Source organism: Pseudophryne corroboree, chromosome 5 (assembly GCF_028390025.1).
Source record: "Pseudophryne corroboree isolate aPseCor3 chromosome 5, aPseCor3.hap2, whole genome shotgun sequence".
NCBI lineage: Eukaryota > Metazoa > Chordata > Amphibia > Anura > Myobatrachidae > Pseudophryne > Pseudophryne corroboree.
Window position 1 is genome coordinate 829,629,599 of NC_086448.1, and position 18,995 is coordinate 829,648,593.

At 50.4% G+C, this 18,995-nt stretch overlaps 1 protein-coding gene across 3 annotated transcripts in view; it reads right to left on the reverse strand.

The window, feature by feature from the left end:
* The window catches only part of OBSCN (obscurin, cytoskeletal calmodulin and titin-interacting RhoGEF), a 370,748-nt gene that overhangs the window by 94,105 nt on the left and 257,648 nt on the right, over window positions 1–18,995 (reverse strand). For all 3 annotated transcript variants that reach the window (XM_063924540.1, XM_063924539.1, XM_063924541.1), the window contains exons 68-70: window positions 16,930–17,199; window positions 14,911–15,177; window positions 7,541–7,813 (exon numbers count right to left, since the gene is read on the reverse strand). In XM_063924540.1, coding sequence (XP_063780610.1) covers window positions 7,541–7,813; window positions 14,911–15,177; window positions 16,930–17,199 — 810 coding nt within the window. The remainder of the gene's footprint in view (window positions 1–7,540; window positions 7,814–14,910; window positions 15,178–16,929; window positions 17,200–18,995) is intronic.

An 18,995-nucleotide genomic window follows, 5' to 3' on the forward strand; every position in this document is an offset into this window, starting at 1 on the left:
AATGCACTTGAAGCAATGACAAAAGCATGAAGGGAAAGGGTGGGGGTGGGGGGTAGATTAAGTTTTGATTAGTGATTGAAGCCATGTGACAGCCGTAACTCTTATAAAAGCCCAAGTTACTAGGACTGAAAAAGTCTGTTAAATTTGCAATAATTGACTTGGATTGCTACTGAAATTGTCCAATTTCATGGGCCAAATGCTGAATTAGCAATAAATAAATCCACAATTTGTATTACGGATCGTTAACAAATGTTTTGGTTGCCTAATGTGGGATTTTTATTATGAAGGCAAATAATGCTCTCGATCTGATTTGGTTTAACCTGCTGCATTCTATTGTACATCCGCATAGTCAACTAAACCTATTCCTAGAACCCAATAGGACTAACCTTCCACCCTGCCCCTTATCAATCTTTCTCTCTCAGCATTTTCTCTTCCTTAATTTACACCCATTTGACAAACGCTATCGGGAGAGGTTTCCTACGGAAGTCTCCACTGACAATGGCTGCCTGACCATGTGTGGTCAGTAGACCACACATTACGCAGAAGTCCCAGTAGAGGAATGAAGAGACCACTGATGTTGCCAGATCACTCCGTTCACATTGCAAGAGGATGGGTTTCTTTTCAGTGCCCCTGTACCTGCATGTTAACATTGATATTTCCAGGTGCTACTTAAATTCTTATTACTGCGAATAGTGGCCATAAGAAATTACAATTATGAGGCCTGATAACCGATAATTGATACATAATTGTTACATATGTTCATCAGTCTTTCTTCAAGCCTCTTAACTCTTCCCAATTCGTTAACCCCATCAACTCATTGCAACCTTTCAAAATCCTTCTCAGCTCTTCCTAACCCTCCCCCACCATGCCTCTGATTTCACCTATTTACCTCCAAAATAGAATTTTGTTAGGCAGGGAATATCATTCCGCCAGACAACACCTGCCTGAATCCAATCCTCCACCTTCTTCTCCCTCTAGCTCCTCATCCTTGGACTCCTTTCTGCAAACCACTGGGGAAGAAGTGTAAGCTCTCTCTCGTCTTTTTCTATCTTTCCACTATTCTCCATCAACTTTCTCTATCCCATAATGTCTGCCTCCATCTCTCCCTCTCTACTGGAATCTTTTCTTCCTCCTTCAAACATGTCCTGATGTTCCCCATTTTCAAAAACTCTCTCTTGACCCTGCACAAGTCTCCGCCCCTCCCCTTATATTCCTCACTATGGAAATAATAGCATCTCTTCAGTCCCCAAAATCTACTCCCTGGATGTCACATTCTACTCATCTTTGCCATACACCAATATCCTGTCCCTCACCAACTGTAGACTACATTGAAACATCTACAACCGTATTTACCTCCACACTCCCTCTTGTCTACTTTGCTCAGCTGGTGACTTCTGACTCTTATCCCGTTTGATCACCACCACTCATTCCCATCCCCAACACTTCTCCCGTGCTGCCCCTAATCTAGGGGATTCTCGCCCTGTCACCATTAGACTCTCTCCCAACCTCCATTCCATCAAATATTTCCTCATAACTCACCTACACACTCAGGCTCAGTGGTACAGCACATGAACCTTACCCAACCCAGCTTGCCTTACCTCCTGCCTCCCCTAGTACCACCACACCTACCTCTATATCGCTATAGCTCTGCAACTAACACTCCTTTGGTCTAGAAAAGTTTAAAAGCCACCAGTCTGAACATCAAGCATGATGGCTCAAAGAACAGTCTTCAAGTTGACTCTGTTAGCTCCCCTCTTGGCTTATTTACATTTTTGGAGTGGAAAACCACGACCGCTGGTTCTGATTTGGAGGCACCGAAGTAGGTGTCTTAGCGGACACACGGAGAAGGTTCATCATATGGGGGTGGTATGTCTAAAGTTTTGACGGTATGTCTAAAGACGCACCTAGTGGCATTTCAGTGTCTAAGAATGTGAAAGTGGGCATCTCTGTCCTTGCACATTGTGAAGCATGAATGTACACCTGGGAAGGGCTTTTAGCATAAAGTGGCATATACAGCTGTGCCCGACTACATGCCATTTGTCATCTAACCCGACCCAAGCTTCTTTACCATGGATGAGATCATTGATCATCCACTCTAACTGCTCCACATTATATAGTGACAAGCCTGCTATATTTGCGCAATTACGGGCCAGCTTTGCACGCATAAACAATTCATACAGGGTATTTAAGCATGAACATCTGCAAACTCGAATTTCATCCTGCAATGCATTGCACCCGCCTTTCACTCATAGCGTGCTTTAGAGGGATGACATTTCCATTTAAATGAACATTTTTGTACAGGAATATAATTTGCGTATTACTCACATTAGGAATTATCACTGCAATGTTTAGCGGCAAAGAGACTGAGATAGTCCTTGATTTTGTTTTGTGAGTTTAATTAGATTTCTTCGGTGCAAGGCTTGCTAATGATGAAAATCCGGCAATCTATTTCAAAGCTTCATGACCTTAATCATTGTCTAGCTTCAAATAATGTAAATATTTGACGCTTTATAGGGTAACGCAGAATAGGTTTATATAGTGTTACTGAGACGTGTTATTAGATGTTATTAGGTAATTGCTAGTGTTTTACCTCTAGGAACAGTCTCACATTTATCACTGTCTGAACTATAGAATGATCTCCAATACACAAGACTGCCGTGGATTTCTCCTGGGAAGAGTTGTATCAGAACAATCGCTATGTATGAGCCTTTGTACAAATTCATAGTGTATATGTTATAATTATATTTAGCAAAAGAAAATGATGCATTTTGTAAGTAACAGTCCCTAAGGGGGCGTGAGACGCTCAGGATCATTTTCCAGAAGTGTATATGAAAATGTGATCAATTTTCCATTCACTCCTTTTTTTTTTTAAAGGTTATAAATAGTGAAAAGGAAAGTATATTTCCTCTATCTATATACCTGATATGTGTGCAGGGGATCCGTTCAGGATACCAGCCGTTGGCATCCAGACACTGCTCAGAGGGGGTCATTCCGAGATGATCGTAGCTGTGCTAAATTTAGCACATCTACGATGTTCTTCCCCGTCCGCCCCGCATGTCAGTGCCCTCCCCCCCGCAGATGTGCAAAGGTATCGCACAGCAGGGATGCCTTTGCACTTCAAGAGTAACTCCTGACCGGTGCAGCTTTAGCATGCTGGCAGGGAGCTTCTCATCGCTCCCCGGCCCGCAGCGGCTGCGTGTGACGTTCAGTCCAACCACGCCTGCGTTGGCCGGACCGCGCCTACAAAATGGCGGCCAAACACCACCGTTCAGCCTCACCGCCCAGCGACCGCCTCTGCCAGTTCTGACCCAATCGCACAGCTGCGATAAACTGCAGCGTGCGATTGGGTCCGAATGCAGATGCCGGCATCTCAACATTGTTCGAAATGCCAGCTCCAGGAACCCGAACTGCCTCTGCCGGGACTCCTTTTTGGTAAGCTGCGCGGGGGGGGGGGGGGGGGGGAGGGGGGTTGATAGGTTTAAGCTGTTGGAGGAGGGTTAGGTTGTGGGGGAGGGAATAGGGTGTGGAGAGGGCGGGTTAGGACAAGGCACCCGGTTAGGCCCAGGGGCGTCTTAAGAGAGGAGGAGGCCCATGTGAACACTCCGTGTGGGCCCCCTCCTCTCTACGGCACCACAGGCACCGGCAATATGCCGAAGTCTACTGCGCATACGCAGGTCTCCCCGGAACATGGTGTCCGCCATGTTTCAGAGACAAAAGTCATACTGCGCATGTGTGGCAGTCATTTTGAGGTGTTTCTTTGCCGCAACAGCTACTGCTGCAGCGCCCGGCAGTGGACTTCGGAGAGGTGAGTAAGAAAATATGGGTGGAGTGTGTGTGGTGTGGGCCCCCCCTTGTCCAGGGGCCCGTGTGCACCGCACACATTGCACCCATGATAGAAACGCCAATGGTTAGGCTGTGGGGAAGGAACGCTTGTTAGGCTGCGGGAGGGGGAAGAGGGGTTAGGTTTAGGCACCACCAAGGAGGGTTAGGGTTAGGCTGTGGTGAGGGGAGGTTAGGGTCAGGCTGAGTGAAAGGAGGGTTAGGGTTAGGCTGTGGTGAGGGGAGGTTAGGGTCAGGCTGAGGGAAAGGGGGGTTGGGTTTAGGCTGTGGTGGGTGGAGGTTAGGGTCAGGCTGAGGGAGAGGGGGGTTGGGGTTAGGCTGTGGTGGGGGGAGGATAGGGTCAGGCTGAGGGAAAGGGGGGTTAGGGTTAGGCTCTGGTGGGGGGAGGTTAGGGTCAGGCTGAGGGAAAGGGGGGTTAGGGTTAGGCTCTGGTGGGGGGAGGTTAGGGTCAGGCTGAGGGAAAGGGGGGTTGGGGTTAGGCTGTGGTGGGGGGAGGTTAGGGTCAGGCTGAGGGAAAGGGGGGTTAGGGTTAGGCTCTGGTGGGGGGAGGTTATGGTCAGGCTGAGGGAAAGGGGGGTTGGGGTTAGGCTGTGGTGGGGGGAGGTTAGGGTCAGGCTGAGGGAAAGGGGGGTTGGGGTTAGGCTGTGGTGGGGGGAGGTTAGGGTCAGGCTGAGGGAAAGGGGGGTTAGGGTTAGGCTCTGGTGGGGGGAGGTTAGGGTCAGGCTGAGGGAAAGGGGGGTTGGGGTTAGGCTGTGGTGGGGGGAGGTTAGGGTCAGGCTGAGGGAAAGGGGGGTTAGGGTTAGGCTCTGGTGGGGGGAGGTTATGGTCAGGCTGGGGGAAAGGGGGGTTGGGGTTAGGATGTGGTGGGGGGAGGTTAGGGTCAGGCTGGGGGAAAGGGGGGTTGGGGTTAGGCTGTGGTGGGGGGAGGTTAGGGTCAGGCTGAGGGAAAGAGGGGTTGGTGTTAGGCTGTGATGGGGGGAGGTTAGGGTCAGGATGAGGGAAAGGAGGGTTAGGGTTAGGCTGTGGTGGGGGGAGGTTAGGGTCAGGATGAGGGAAAGGAGGGTTAGGGTTAGGCTGTGGTGGGGGGAGGTTAGGGTCAGGCTGAGGGAAAGGGGGGTTGGGGTTAGGCTGTGGTGGGGGGAGGTTAGGGTCAGGCTGAGGGAAAGGGGGGTTGGGGTTAGGCTGTGGTGGGGGGAGGTTAGGGTCAGGCTGAGGGAAAGGGGGGTTAGGGTTAGGCTCTGGTGGGGGGAGGTTAGGGTCAGGCTGAGGGAAAGGGGGGTTGGGGTTAGGATGTGGTGGGGGGAGGTTAGGGTCAGGCTGAGGGAAAGGGGGGTTGGGGTTAGGCTGTGGTGGGGGGAGGTTAGGGTCAGGCTGAGGGAAAGGAGGGTTAGGGTTAGGCTGTGGTGGTGGGAGGTTAGGGTCAGGCTGAGGTAAAGGGGGGTTGGTGTTAGGCTGTGGTGGGGGGAGGTTAGGGTCAGGCTGAGGGAGAGGGGGGTTGGGGTTAGGCTGTGGTGGGGGGAGGTTAGGGTCAGGCTGAGGGAAAGGGGGGTTAGGGTTAGGCTGTGGTGGTGGGAGGTTAGGGTCAGGCTGAGGGAAAGGGGGGTTGGTGTTAGGCTCTGGTGGGGGGAGGTTAGGGTCAGGCTGAGGGAAAGGGGGGTTGGGGTTAGGCTGTGGTGGGGGGAGGTTAGGGTCAGGCTGAGGGAAAGGGGGGTTGGGGTTAGGCTCTGGTGGGGGGAGGTTATGGTCAGGCTGAGGGAAAGGGGGGTTGGGGTTAGGCTGTGGTGGGGGGAGGTTAGGGTCAGGCTGAGGGAAAGGGGGGTTGGGGTTAGGCTCTGGTGGGGGGAGGTTATGGTCAGGCTGAGGGAAAGGGGGGTTGGGGTTAGGATGTGGTGGGGGGAGGTTAGGGTCAGGCTGAGGGAAAGGGGGGTTGGGGTTAGGCTGTGGTGGGGGGAGGTTAGGGTCAGGCTGAGGGAAAGAGGGGTTGGTTTTAGGCTGTGGTGGGGGGAGGTTAGGGTCAGGATGAGGGAAAGGAGGGTTAGGGTTAGGCTGTGGTGGGGGGAGGTTAGGGTCAGGCTGAGGGAAAGGAGGGTTAGGGTTAGGCTGTGGTGGGGGGAGGTTAGGGTCAGGCTGAGGGAAAGGGGGGTTGGGGTTAGGGGGATAAGGAGTGAGGGAAAACATACTTACCCAATCCCTGTCGTGATTCTCTGCTTCAGGATGCTGGTGCCGGTCAAATGACTACCGGCATCCGATCCACCAAGATATCATATGTATCCCATGCGCAGTTCCGGGTAATCAATGTAAGATACTATTCCACTTTCTGCATTTCTGCATTGTGGCCTCATCCAGCCCCGGACGCAGCCCCGATTTGGTCGAAATTGGCCGCTGTGTTTATTACAGCACATTTGTAGGAGGCCAGGTGTGACTGTGCTGCAATGGCCCAGCGGCCCCGGTCGCAGTGTGGGTTTAGTCGCAGTGTGATTGACAGGCTGCAGGCTTTCAGGGACGGAGACAGTGAGCAGCCTTGAAAACGAAGGCTACCTCCGTTACTGAGGTGTGCCGAAGCCAGCGACTGCGTTATCAGATGCCGATTACCTGGTCTCAGCAGCCGGACATTCTGAGCAACCGTAGGCTCACTCCCATATTGATGGCCCACGCGATGATCACGATGGTGATCCGATGCTGCGTCTCTGGATACAAGCACGAGGATCTGAGAAGCCGGCATTACCATAAATTCTCAGATCCACTGCAAGCTGAGTCGCTGTGTCGGCCCGACTGCGTCCACGTGTGGATCAGGCCCTGTACCACAGAGAATACTGTCAGGGAATATAGTCAAACGCAATGAGTCTGACTCCCAGAATCTCCTCTCTCCCTTCTCCTGCTCCTGTTACTGAGCCAACGACTATTTGTGAGATTTCCACTGAAAACACCTATTTTTGGGGGTCACCTGCAAATATTAGAAGTGAGGTGATCGCATTAGCACAAGGATGGAGCACCTTAATCTGCGACACATAGGGGTCTATGTACTAAGCCTTGGAGAGAGATAAAGTGGGCGGAGATAAAGTACCACCCAATCAGCTCCTAACTGACATTTGTCAAACCCAGCCTGTGACATGGCAGTTAAATACTGATTGGCTGGGACTTTATCTCCGTCTACTTTATCTCCATCCAAGACTTAGTAAATAGAAGTCATAATTTCTTATTGCGGTGATGAGAAATTATAATTATTAGGTCTAAAAGCCAATAATTAATAAATATGCCCTATTATCTTTGAATCACCATTGATGTGGAAGTATAGCGCTATGTTAAGGTATATTCTCTATCTCTAGCTATCCAGAGGGCCCATTTATCAACGAGTTATATTTATTTCAAATTTGTTGTTAATGATAAATGTTGCTCCGGCCAATCAGCTGCTGTCATGTGTTTGAAAAATGACAGTTGGGAGCAGATTGGCCAGAGCACCATTTATCATTCGCAACACATTTGAAATAGATAAAACTCGTTGATAAATGGGCCCCTTGACATCTTATATTTGCAAGTGTGCTACTATGTTACTGTCAGTTCTACATGGTTGGAAATGTTCCTCAAGAAGCCTGGTTACTTCTCATCTTCCCAAGCCAAAGAGATCTATTCCGGACAGGTGAAACACTAGCGGCAGACTAGCAGGCGGCTCTGTGATGCTGGCGTTAGTCTTTTTAAATACCTTTAATTAACAGTTTAGCGGAAGAAACGAGAGACCCAGCTTTGAAGGTGACCACGCCAGAGTCATTGGTCCCCAGGTTTTTTAACGTTAGGGTGTGGACGTTCCCTTCGTACACCGAGATCTCATTGTCGAGGCTGTTCTGCAGGGGGGAACCATCCAGCCACCACTGCACGTTCCGGACATCCTGGCTGGACAGCTGGCAGGAGAAAGTGGCCGTCTCCCCCGCAAAGACGTCCGTGTTCTTTAAACCGGACACTATCTCTACGTTACTCTCTGGTGACGGGTTTCAAGATCAAAAAAGAAACATCAATAAGAAACTGGACGGAATTATCCTAACACGCCAGATTACCAAGAGGAAAAATATTGTGGGATATTGGGGGTGGAGAGCGGTGGGGGTGGGGGGGGGGCATTAACCCACTTCTGCTCTCCGAGACATGTTACTACCCAGAGCACTCAATTACACCCTGCGGTTCTGGAGAGACTCAATATTCCGAGAGGAGCTGATCAGAAGATACTGTAGATGGTCGGACACACAGCATCATTCTCTGCCTTCACCATACACAGCGGACACCATGAACATACAGGACACTGTACCTTGCTCCGGTATCTAGAAACATTGGGGTAAATTTACTGAGGTGTGAGGTTTTTTTAGAACTGGTGATGTTGCTCATAGCAACCAATCAGATTCTACTTAACATTTATCTAGCTGATTCTAGAAGATAATAGATAGAATGTGATTGGTTACTATGAGCACCATCACCAGTTCTAAAAAACTCACACCTTAGTAAATTTACCCCATCGTAACCATACAGTATGTGTCCGACACTCAATACAAAGCAGGAAATACAGAAACTGGTCACACAAATTACAGTACATTGACTGCGCATCAGCAGGCAACTAGGTTTGTAAATGTCCTCCTGTATAAAATTTATGACATCATTTCCTGTGTTTGTGTGTTGTATTTTATTTTTTTGTTGTTGCACAAAACTCTTCTGTGGATATAACTGTGTTCTAAGTTTTTAATTCTTATAAAAATAACTTAATATGTAGGCTTGAGTTGGTAAAGCAATTGATAATATGATTTGCAAATGTCATACGGCTTCGCAGTCAGGATCTCGACAGTTGGAGTCCTGCTGCTGAGGGTGCAGAGAGCTCCTAGGTAAGTATTTTCCACCTACCCCACCAGTCCCACAGCCTAATCCTAACCGTCCTCTTCCGCAGCCTAACCTAACCATCCCCCTAGTGTGTAGCCTTCCCTTCCGCAGCCTAACCCTAACCCTGCCCACCTGCAGCCTAACCCTAACTATTCCTCCCCGCAGAGTAACCCTCACCTCCCCACCTGCTGCCTAACCCTAACTGTCCGCTAATGGCTAACCAACCGCTCCCAGAGCCTAACCATAACCTCCATCACACAGTATAACCCTAACCATCCCCTCCCCGCAGCCTAACCCTAACCTCCATCACACAGCATAACCCTAACCATCCCCTCCCGCAGCCTAACCTCCCTCGCACAGCATAACCCTAACCATCCCCTCCCCACAGCCTTACCCTAACCTCCATCACACAGCATTACCCTTACCATCCCCTCCCCGCAGCCTAACCCTATCCTCCATCACACAGCATAACCCTAACCATCCCCTCCCGCAGCCTAACCTCCCTCGCACAGCATAACCCTAACCATCCTCTCCTCACAGCCCAACCCTAACCTCCATCACACAGCATAACCCTAACCATCCCCTCCCCGCAGCCTAACCCTAACCTCCATCACACAGCATAACCCTAACCATCCCCTCCCGCAGCCTAACCTCCCTCGCACAGCATAACCCTAACCATCCCCTCCCCACAGCCTAACCCTAACCTCCATCACACAGCATAACCCTAACCATCCCCTCCCCGCAGCCTAACCCTATCCTCCATCACACAGCATAACCCTAACCATCCCCTCCCGCAGCCTAACCTCCCTCGCACAGCATAACCCTAACCATCCCCTCCCCACAGCCTAACCCTAACCTCCATCACACAGCATAACCCTAACCATCCCCTCCCCGCAGCCTAACCATAACCTCCATCACACAGCATAACCCTAACCATCCCCTCCCGCAGCCTAACCTCCCTCGCACAGCATAACCCTAACCATCCCCTCCCCACAGCCTAACCCTAACCTCCATCACACAGCATAACCCTAACCATCCCCTCCCCACAGCCTAACCCTAACCTCCATCACACAGCATAACCCTAACCATCCCCACCCCGCAGCCTAACTCTAACCTCCATCACACAGTATAACCCTAATCATCCCCTCCCCGCAGCCTAACCCTAACCTCCATCACACAGCATAACCCTAACCCTCCCCTCCCGCAGCCTAACCTCCCTTCGCACAGCATAACCCTAACCATCCCCTCCCCACAGCCTAACCCTAACCTCCATCACACAGCATAACCCTAACCATCCCCTCCCCACAGCCTAACCCTAACCTCCATCACACAGCATAACCCTAACCATCCCCACCCCGCAGCCTAACTCTAACCTCCATCACACAGTGTAATCCTAACACTCCCCTCCCACAGCCTAACCCTCATCTTTCTCGCACAGCATAACCCTAACCATTCCCTCCCCGCAGCCTAACCCTCACCTCCCCCGAACAGCATAACCCTAACCATCCCCTCCCCGCAGCCTAACCCTCACCTCCCCAGCACAGCGTAACCCTAACCATCCCCTCCCCGCACCCTAACCCTCCCCTCCCACAGCCTAACCCTCACCTCCCTTGCACAGCATAACCCTAACCCTCCCCTCCCACAGCCTAACCCTCACCTCCCTCGCACAGCGTAACCCTAACCATCCCCTCCCCGCAGCCTAACCCTAACCTCCATCACACAGCATAACCCTAACCTCCATCACACAGCATAGCCCTAACCATCCCCTCCCCGCAGCCTAACCCTAACCTCCATCACACAGCATAGCCCTAACCATCCCCTCCCCGCAGCCTAACCCTAACCTCCATCACACAGCGTAACCCTAACCATCCCCTCCCCACAGCCTAACCCTAACCTCCATCACACAGCATAACCCTAACCATCCCCTCCCCACAGCCTAACCCTAACCTCCATCACACAGCATAACCCTAACCATCCCCACCCCGCAGCCTAACTCTAACCTCCATCACACAGTATAACCCTAACCATCCCCTCCCCGCAGCCTAACCCTAACCTCCATCACACAGCATAACCCTAACCCTCCCCTCCTGCAGCCTAGCCTCCCTCGCACAGCATAACCCTAACCATCCCCTCCTCACAGCCTAACCCTAACCTCCATCACACAGCATAACCCTAACCATCCCCTCCCCACAGCCTAACCCTAACCTCCATCACACAGCATAACCCTAACCATCCCCACCCCGCAGCCTAACTATAACCTCCATCACACAGTGTAATCCTAACACTCCCCTCCCACAGCCTAACCCTCATCTCTCTCGCACAACATAACCCTAACCATCCCCTCCCCACAGCCTAACCCTAACCTCCCCCGCACAGCATAACCCTAACCATCCCCTCCCCCCAGCCTAACCCTAACCTCCCTCGCACAGCATAACCCTAACCTCCATCACACAGTGTAATCCTAACCATCCCCTCCCCGCAACCTAACCCTAACCTCCCTCGCACAGCATAACCCTAACCATTCCCTCCCCGCAGCCTAACCCTCACCTCCCCTGAACAGCATAACCCTAACCATCCCCGCAGCCTAACCCTCACCTCCCCCGCACAGCGTAACCCTAACCATCCCCTCCCCGCAGCCTAACCCTCACCTCCCCTCCCGCACCCTAACCCTCCCCTCCCACAGCCTAACACTCACCTCCCTTGCACAGCATAACCCTAACCCTCCCCTCCCACAGCCTAACCCTCACCTCCCTCGCACAGCGTAACCCTAACCATCTCCTCCCTAAAGCCTAACCCTAACCTCCATCACACAGCGTAACCCTAACCATCCCCTCCCTGCAGCCTAACCCTTGCCTCCCTCGCACAGCATAACCCTAACCATCACCTCCCCGCAGCCAAACCCTAACCTCTTCCGCACAGCGTAACCATAACCATCCCCTCCCGGCAGCCTAACCCTAACCTCCCTCGCACAGCATAACCCTAACCTCCATCACACAGTGTAATCCTAACCATCCCCTCCCCGCAGCCTAACCCTAACCTCCCTCGCACAGCATAACCCTAACCATTCCCTCCCCGCAGCCTAACCCTCACCTCCCCCGAACAGCATAACCCTAACCATCCCCTCCCTGCAGCCTAACTCTCACCTCCCCCGCACAGTGTAACCCTAACCATCCCCTCCCCACAGCCTAACCCTAACCTCCATCACACAGCATAACCCTAATCATCCCCACCCCACAGCCTAACCTCCCTCGCACAGCATAACCCTAACCATCCCCTCCCCACAGCCTAACCCTAACCTCCATCACACAGCATAACCCTTACCATCCCCTCCCCGCAGCCTAACCCTAACCTCCATCACACAGCGTAACCCTTACCATCCCCTCCCCGCAGCCTAACCCTAACCTCCATCACACAGCATAACCCTAACCTCCATCACACAGCATAGCCCTAACCATCCCCTCCTGCACCCTAACCCTCCCACAGCCTAAGCCTCCCTCCTGCAGCCTAACCTCCCCTCATGCAGACTAACCATAACCCTCCCCTCCCATAGCCTAACTGTACCCTCCCCTCCCACAGCATAACCCTAACACCCTCCCTTTCCCCCGCAGACTAACCATAACACCCTCCCCTCCCATAGCCTAACTCTACCCTCCCCTCCCACAGCATAACCCTAACACCCTCCCTTTCCCCTGCAGACTAACCTTAACACCCTCCCCTCCCATAGCCTAACCCTCATACTCACCTTGCGGATCCGTCTGCATTCTCAGCATCGAAATTCCAGTGTTGAGATTTTGACAGTCGGGATCCTGACCGCATCCTATTTTACACATATCTTCTTGTGTGTATAACTTTGGGTGTATTATGTTGCAGAGAGCTGCAGCTTTCTTGCAACAGTGTAAAGGAAAATAATACTGATTTCCGTCTCGTATGTTTCCCTGCCCCACCCCGCACCTCTAAGGTTAGCAAACCTGACGCACAAGGACGCATGATTGTACATATTTTCGAGCGTATATTTACATGGCTGCAAAAATCTACAGCTCACAAGTAAATAGGTTAGAACATGTTTTAACATGTTCAACCAAGACCTTGGAAAATGTCATACCTACAGAATACTATAGTTTTTAGATCACATTATCAATTGGGGCATATAAAAAATGTGTGGCGTTTCTTTTAAATGATGCATTTTATAAATAAGTGTTTTCTTATGCGACCTCTCACCTGCACAACAGGTCAGGTCATGCCCCACGATTTTACTGACAAATGTTACGTCCTCAACTTTATTTGATCTTTTAGAATCTAGTAGCGTTATCCAATCTTCCCTGTCTTACTGTTCTTTCAAAGTTAAACATCACTTGAAAAGGGCAAATGTGCAGTGAGAAATATCAACCAATCGGACTTATGTTCTCATTCATGAAATTGTACTGAAGAGAATAAAGCTGACGGCTAATTGGTTGGCACACATTTGCAATCTGGCAGCATGTTAGTAATTGTCCCGGACTCTATACTGTAGATTAACGCTGTATGCACATAGGATACCTGATCTGACAGGAACCACACAGTATAGCTGCATGCCATCTCTAAGTGTCTGATGCGGAACGGATACATAAGTAGCATGCAGGCCACACAAGGTATGTATCTGATAGATGTACGTTACGGATTCCTAATGGGCATGTTTATATGCTGGATTACCGGTGCTCCTATTGCCCTCCTAAGATCAGGGGGTCCCAAGGGGATGGACAGCTTTATACTCTATCCAGAGGCACATACACGTATTTCCCATATAGGAAACACCCTTAAAGGCCTCAGTCAGGATTAGGGTGGTCATTCCGAGTTGATCGTTCGTTAGCAGTTTTTTACAGCCGTGCAAACGCTATGCCGCCGCCCACTGGGGAGTGTATTTTAGCTTAGCAGAAGTGCGAACGAAAGGATCGCAGAGCGGCGGTAAAGTTGTTTGGTGCAGTTTTAGAGTAGCTCAATACCTACTCAGCGCTTGCGATGACTTCAGACTGTTCAGTTCCTGTTTTGACGTCACAAACACGCCCTGCGTTCGCCCAGCCATGCCTACATTTTTCCTGGCACGCCTGCGTTTATTTGAACACTCCCTGAAAACGGTCAGTTGACACCCAGAAATGCCCACTTCCTGTCAATCACTCTACGGACAGCAGCGCGACTGAAAAGCTTCGCTAGACCTTGTGTGAAACGACATCGTTCGTTGTAATAGTATGTCGCGCGTGCGCATTGCGCCGCATACGCATGCGCTGAAGTGCCTTTTTTTGCCTCATCGTTGCATAGCGACCAAATGCAGCTAGCGATCAACTCGGAATTACCCCCTATATCCAGTGACAACATGCAACTTTGCACCTTCGCAAAACCATGTTTCACTGCGGGGTGGGGGGGGGGGCACATTTAAAACTTAGAGTTGGGAGGGGCATGTCCTAGCTCAACTCTAAATCCCAGTGTCACAATAAATCTGCCCAGTATCTGTGCTACATGCAGGAGCAGCTAGTATTTCCCCTGCATGTCCGTTCACCCCCTCGCATTGCAACACGGTTCTTTCAGGTGCAAATTTGCACCTTTTTGCTGAATTTGCTCCTAGCATGTAAGGGTAAGAAGATTTGGGTTCTTAATATACATCATTAGAGGAAATAGATAAGAAACAGCTAACAATAATTATTAAAGATTTAGGGAAACACTTTGAGATGAGGTCTATGCACAGCGGCACAACAGATGTCTGGAGCGATGACCACACACATGTAACACCCCAGACAGAGGCAGAACGTGTGAATCTAAATCTCAGTTATGTACAGACAGAAATCAACAGCAGCTGAGGCTACAACAAATGACAAGTGCATATATATTGTCGTGTAAATTGCATGAGGTGGTTTTGGGGAATTAAAGGGAATCTCCGCCTACAGGCTATATCTCCCCAATACCCAAGAGCTGTCGGTGATACTGGCTGGACACCTGCAGCAGTAAATATTCAGTGTATGAAGTTTCATTGCAAACATTTTCTTGCCATGGGCCTTGAAACGATATTGTTACAGGAGGGGGGTCCTGATCATAGTGGAGGCTTCAATAAATATAACTTGCAGGCAGAGTTCTCCTTTAAGATTTGATTGTATGATTAAGCACAATTGAGAGACCTCTATAATCAACAAAACATCAAGGCGCTAAAAGTCATCATTCCCAACCCTAAATCTTCTGCACCCCAGTTACCTTGAACGAACACGGAGGCGGTGGTCTGGGCAGCGTCGGTGCTGCAGGTGTACGGGCCGCAATCTTCTGGGTCCACGTTGTGAATGACTAGTTCAACTAAAGTGCCACTTTGTCTTATCTCATACTTATCACTGGCCTGTAGAACCAGCGCCCCTTTCCTCCATTCCACGTGGGCTCCTTCCTTGGACACCTCACACTGTAACACCGCTGTTCCCCCTTCCTCGGGTTCAAGGTTCTGCAACTGTTGTGTGAAAGCTACTGGCAGGGCTGAAAAACAGCATCATGTTTAGCAGAGAAGAAACATAAACAGCAAAGATGTCACTGCATTTACACTGGGTCTATACTGGGTAGCAGAGGAGACCCTATACTGGGTAGCAGAGGAGACACTATACTGGGCAGAGGGGGAGACCCTATACTGGGCAGCAGAGAAGACCCTATACTGGGTAGCAGAGAAGACCCTATACTGGGTAGCAGAGGAGACCCTATACTGGGCAGCAGAGAAGACCCTATACTGGGCAGCAGAGAAGACCCTATACTGGGTAGCAGAGAAGACCCTATACTGGGCAGAGGGGGAGACCCTATACTGGGCAGCAGAGAAGACCCTATACTGGGTAGCAGAGAAGACCCTATACTGGGTAGCAGAGGAGACCCTATACTGGGTAGCAGAGAAGACCCTATACTGGGTAGCAGAGAAGACCCTATACTGGATTTGCAGAGAAGACCCTATACTGGGCAGCAGAGGAGACCCTATACTGGGCAGCAGAGAAGACCCTATACTGGGCAGCAGAGAAGACCCTTTACTGGGTAGCAGAGAAGACCATATACTGGGCAGCAGAGAAGACCTTACACTGGGTAGCAGAGAAGACCATATACTGGGCAGCAGAGAAGACCCTATACTGGGTAGCAGAGGAGACCCTATACTGGGCAACAGAGAAGACCCTATACTGGGCAGCAGAGAAGACCCTATACTGGGTAGCAGAGAAGACCATATACTGGGCAGCAGAGAAGATCCTATACTGGGCAGCAGAGGTGACTGTATACTGGGCAGCAGAGAAGACCCTATATCAGGCAGCAGAGGTGACCCTGTACCAGGCAGAAGTGACCCTATACCAGGCAGCAGAAGTGACCCTATACCGGGCAGCAGAAGGGACCCTATACCGGGCAGCAGAGGTGACCCTATACTGGGCAGCAGAGGTGACCCTATACCGGGCAGCAGAGGTGACCCTATACCGGGCAGCAGAGGTGACCCTATATTGAGCAGCAGAGGTGACCCTATACCAGGCAGCAGAGGTGAAACTATACAGGGCAGCTGAGAAGACCCTATATGGGCAGCAGAGGCGATACTATACTGGACAGCAGAGGCGACCCTTTACTGAGCAGCTGAGTTGACCCTATAATGGACTGCAAAGATGGTCTTATACTGGGCAGCAAAGATGGCTGTATACTTGGTTTTCAAAGGTGACCCAATACTGAGCAGCAGAGATGGCATTATAGCTGACCTTACAGTGGGCCACAGAGGTGACCCTGTACTGGGCCACAGAGGCAACCCTATGGGATGCAGCAGAGATTAACCTATACTAAGCAGTAGAGGTGACCCTATGCCAGGCAGTAGAGGTGACCCTATAGCGGGCAGAATAGGTGCAGACCACTGACACGGAGAGGCAACAGTTGGCAGCTTCTTACCTGTGGAACTACTGGCTTCTACTTCTCCTAGTTAGCCATGGGCTATGATGTCACAGCCCAGAGTCAGAGTCACAGGAGAAGCCACCCCTCGCTCCACATGAGGTATGAAGCTGGCACAAAGCAATGTCCATGACAAGGGGCACCAGGCAGGTGAGGGGACAACTAGAGTGCCAGGAATGGAGCTTTTAAAAAAACTTGTGTAGAAGATATTTAGAACACCTCTGTCAGGATTGGTATTCATTGTCTTTTCTAAGTGTCTAGCAGTGCAAAAATAAATATGAAACAATAAAAGCAGTTAACTACAATCCATTTTTTTTCAAGAAAATCCTTCATTACCTTTAACATGCAACTTGGTTGATGTTTTCTCAGTGCCTGCAGTGCAGGAATATTCCCCAGAATCGTCCAGAGCAATGTCCTTAATGCACAAAGTGTGAAGTGTTTCTTTTATGCTGATCTCGTGCCTTCCTCCATGTCTGATCACCATGGACCCTTTCCTCCATTCTGTCACTACATTGGGTTTAGAGAGCTCACAGCTCAGTGCAGTCACCCCCTTCTCATCAGCATCAACTGGCTGCAGCAGCAGCTTGGTAAATTTCAGAACTGAGGCTGGAATAGAGACAGCATTGTGCAATGTGATTATTACAGAAGGAAGTGGAATAATGTTAAAGCCAGGTGTAGAACAGAAGAGTGTAGAAAATCACAAAAATTAAGGGGGGGGGCATTTATCAAAGCTTGGAGAGAGATAAAGGGGGAGATGTACTAAGCAGTGAAAAAGTGGAGAAGTAAGCCAGTGGAGAAGTTGCCCATGGCAACAGATCAGCATTGACGTAACATTTATAATTTGCATACTATAAAATTATACAGAGCAGCTTACCCCACTTAAGCTACAGATATGTTATATGTGTACCTATGTTGATACTGTATGGTGAGGTTCATTTGAATAAACATATGTGTCACCCCACAGGAGTACATTCCCAAGATAGTTGTCTGTACCTGATAGTTATATATCCTGTTCGTGACGCCAAATGTGATATGTTACCCTGTGTCAGGAATCGACTCACCACGGTCACATCTGTCCGCCGGTGCGGACTCCGTCCAGGGTCCCTGCGTTCCACTGTCATCCGCACCTCTGCCATCAGACGTCATCCTGGGCCTGGGAGCGCTCCTGTGACAGCGGGCGTGTAGCACGCCGTGTTCCCGCTAGGCCGCGGCATGGGCGCCGCCATGACAGTCTCCATCGGTCAGAGCACGGCGGCCAATCCGGTGCTTGGCCGCACCTACTTTCCTCACTCCCACCAATGACTGCACATCAGGGGGTATATCAGGAGCTGCAGGATCAGTCTGCAGGCAACCTGAACTTTGTGTCACTCCTGCGACCCATGTGTCTGGATCTGGTTCCTGTTCCTCCGTGTTCCTGGATACCTACCTGTTCCTCCGTGTTCCTGGTCATCTACCTGAGACTCTGTGCTCCTGGTTACCTTTCACAGCTCCGTGGAACTACAAGCCTCAGCAACACCTGCTTCTGTTTACAGGCTTCACACTAAACATCAACTCAGTGTGCTTCAGCCTAAGCAGTAGAGACTGACTCCAGGTGTGTTCCATCTCCCCACCTGTGATGCAGCTTGCTTGCTGCTAGTGCTTCATCACCTGCACTGTGGACATTGTCAGTCCCCTGCCTCTGCTACCAGGTTTGCCATTCATTACCATCTCTGCTGGCTCCACGTTTTAAACTGCTCTGGTTCCCATACCAGATTATCTCCTGTCAAGTTATTATTCATCAGTGTACATTCATCAGTTATTATCATTTACCAGATATCATTCATCAGTTACCATTCATCCATTTGCCATATTTCCGTTGCCATAGACTTTCAGCTTCCACGCTGCACTATTGACATTTGCATTTCTTATTGTTTATTTTCTGCTGCCGTTGTGAACTTTCTGTATAATAAATATCATTGCGCCCATGCGCAGAAACTTAATCCAGCCTCCTCGCTTTCTCCCTTCTACCTCCACTGACCCACTAGCGCCCCCTCCGGGGACACAGACAAAACCAAGTCTGACAGTAAGTTCAGGATCGATGGACTCGGACGGTGGTCGGAGTGTGGGGTCAGAGGCCTTACAAAATCTGGTCTCCCGTTTGGATGGTCAAGAGGCTGTGCAGCAGCAGATGTTTCAGTTCCTGCAAGGGATGTCCTCCCGGATTGATAAACTACAGCAAACCCTGCCTAGTGTACTTACTTCTACAGTTCCTGTTACTCCAGCACCTGCAAGTACTGTGAGTTCTTCTATGCCGGCTGCATCAGCTCCAGTGTCATGCTTGCACCTGCCCGTGCCTAGCAAGTATGATGGCAGCCCAAAGTTATGTCGCGGGTTTCTTAATCAATGTGAAATCCAGTTCGAAT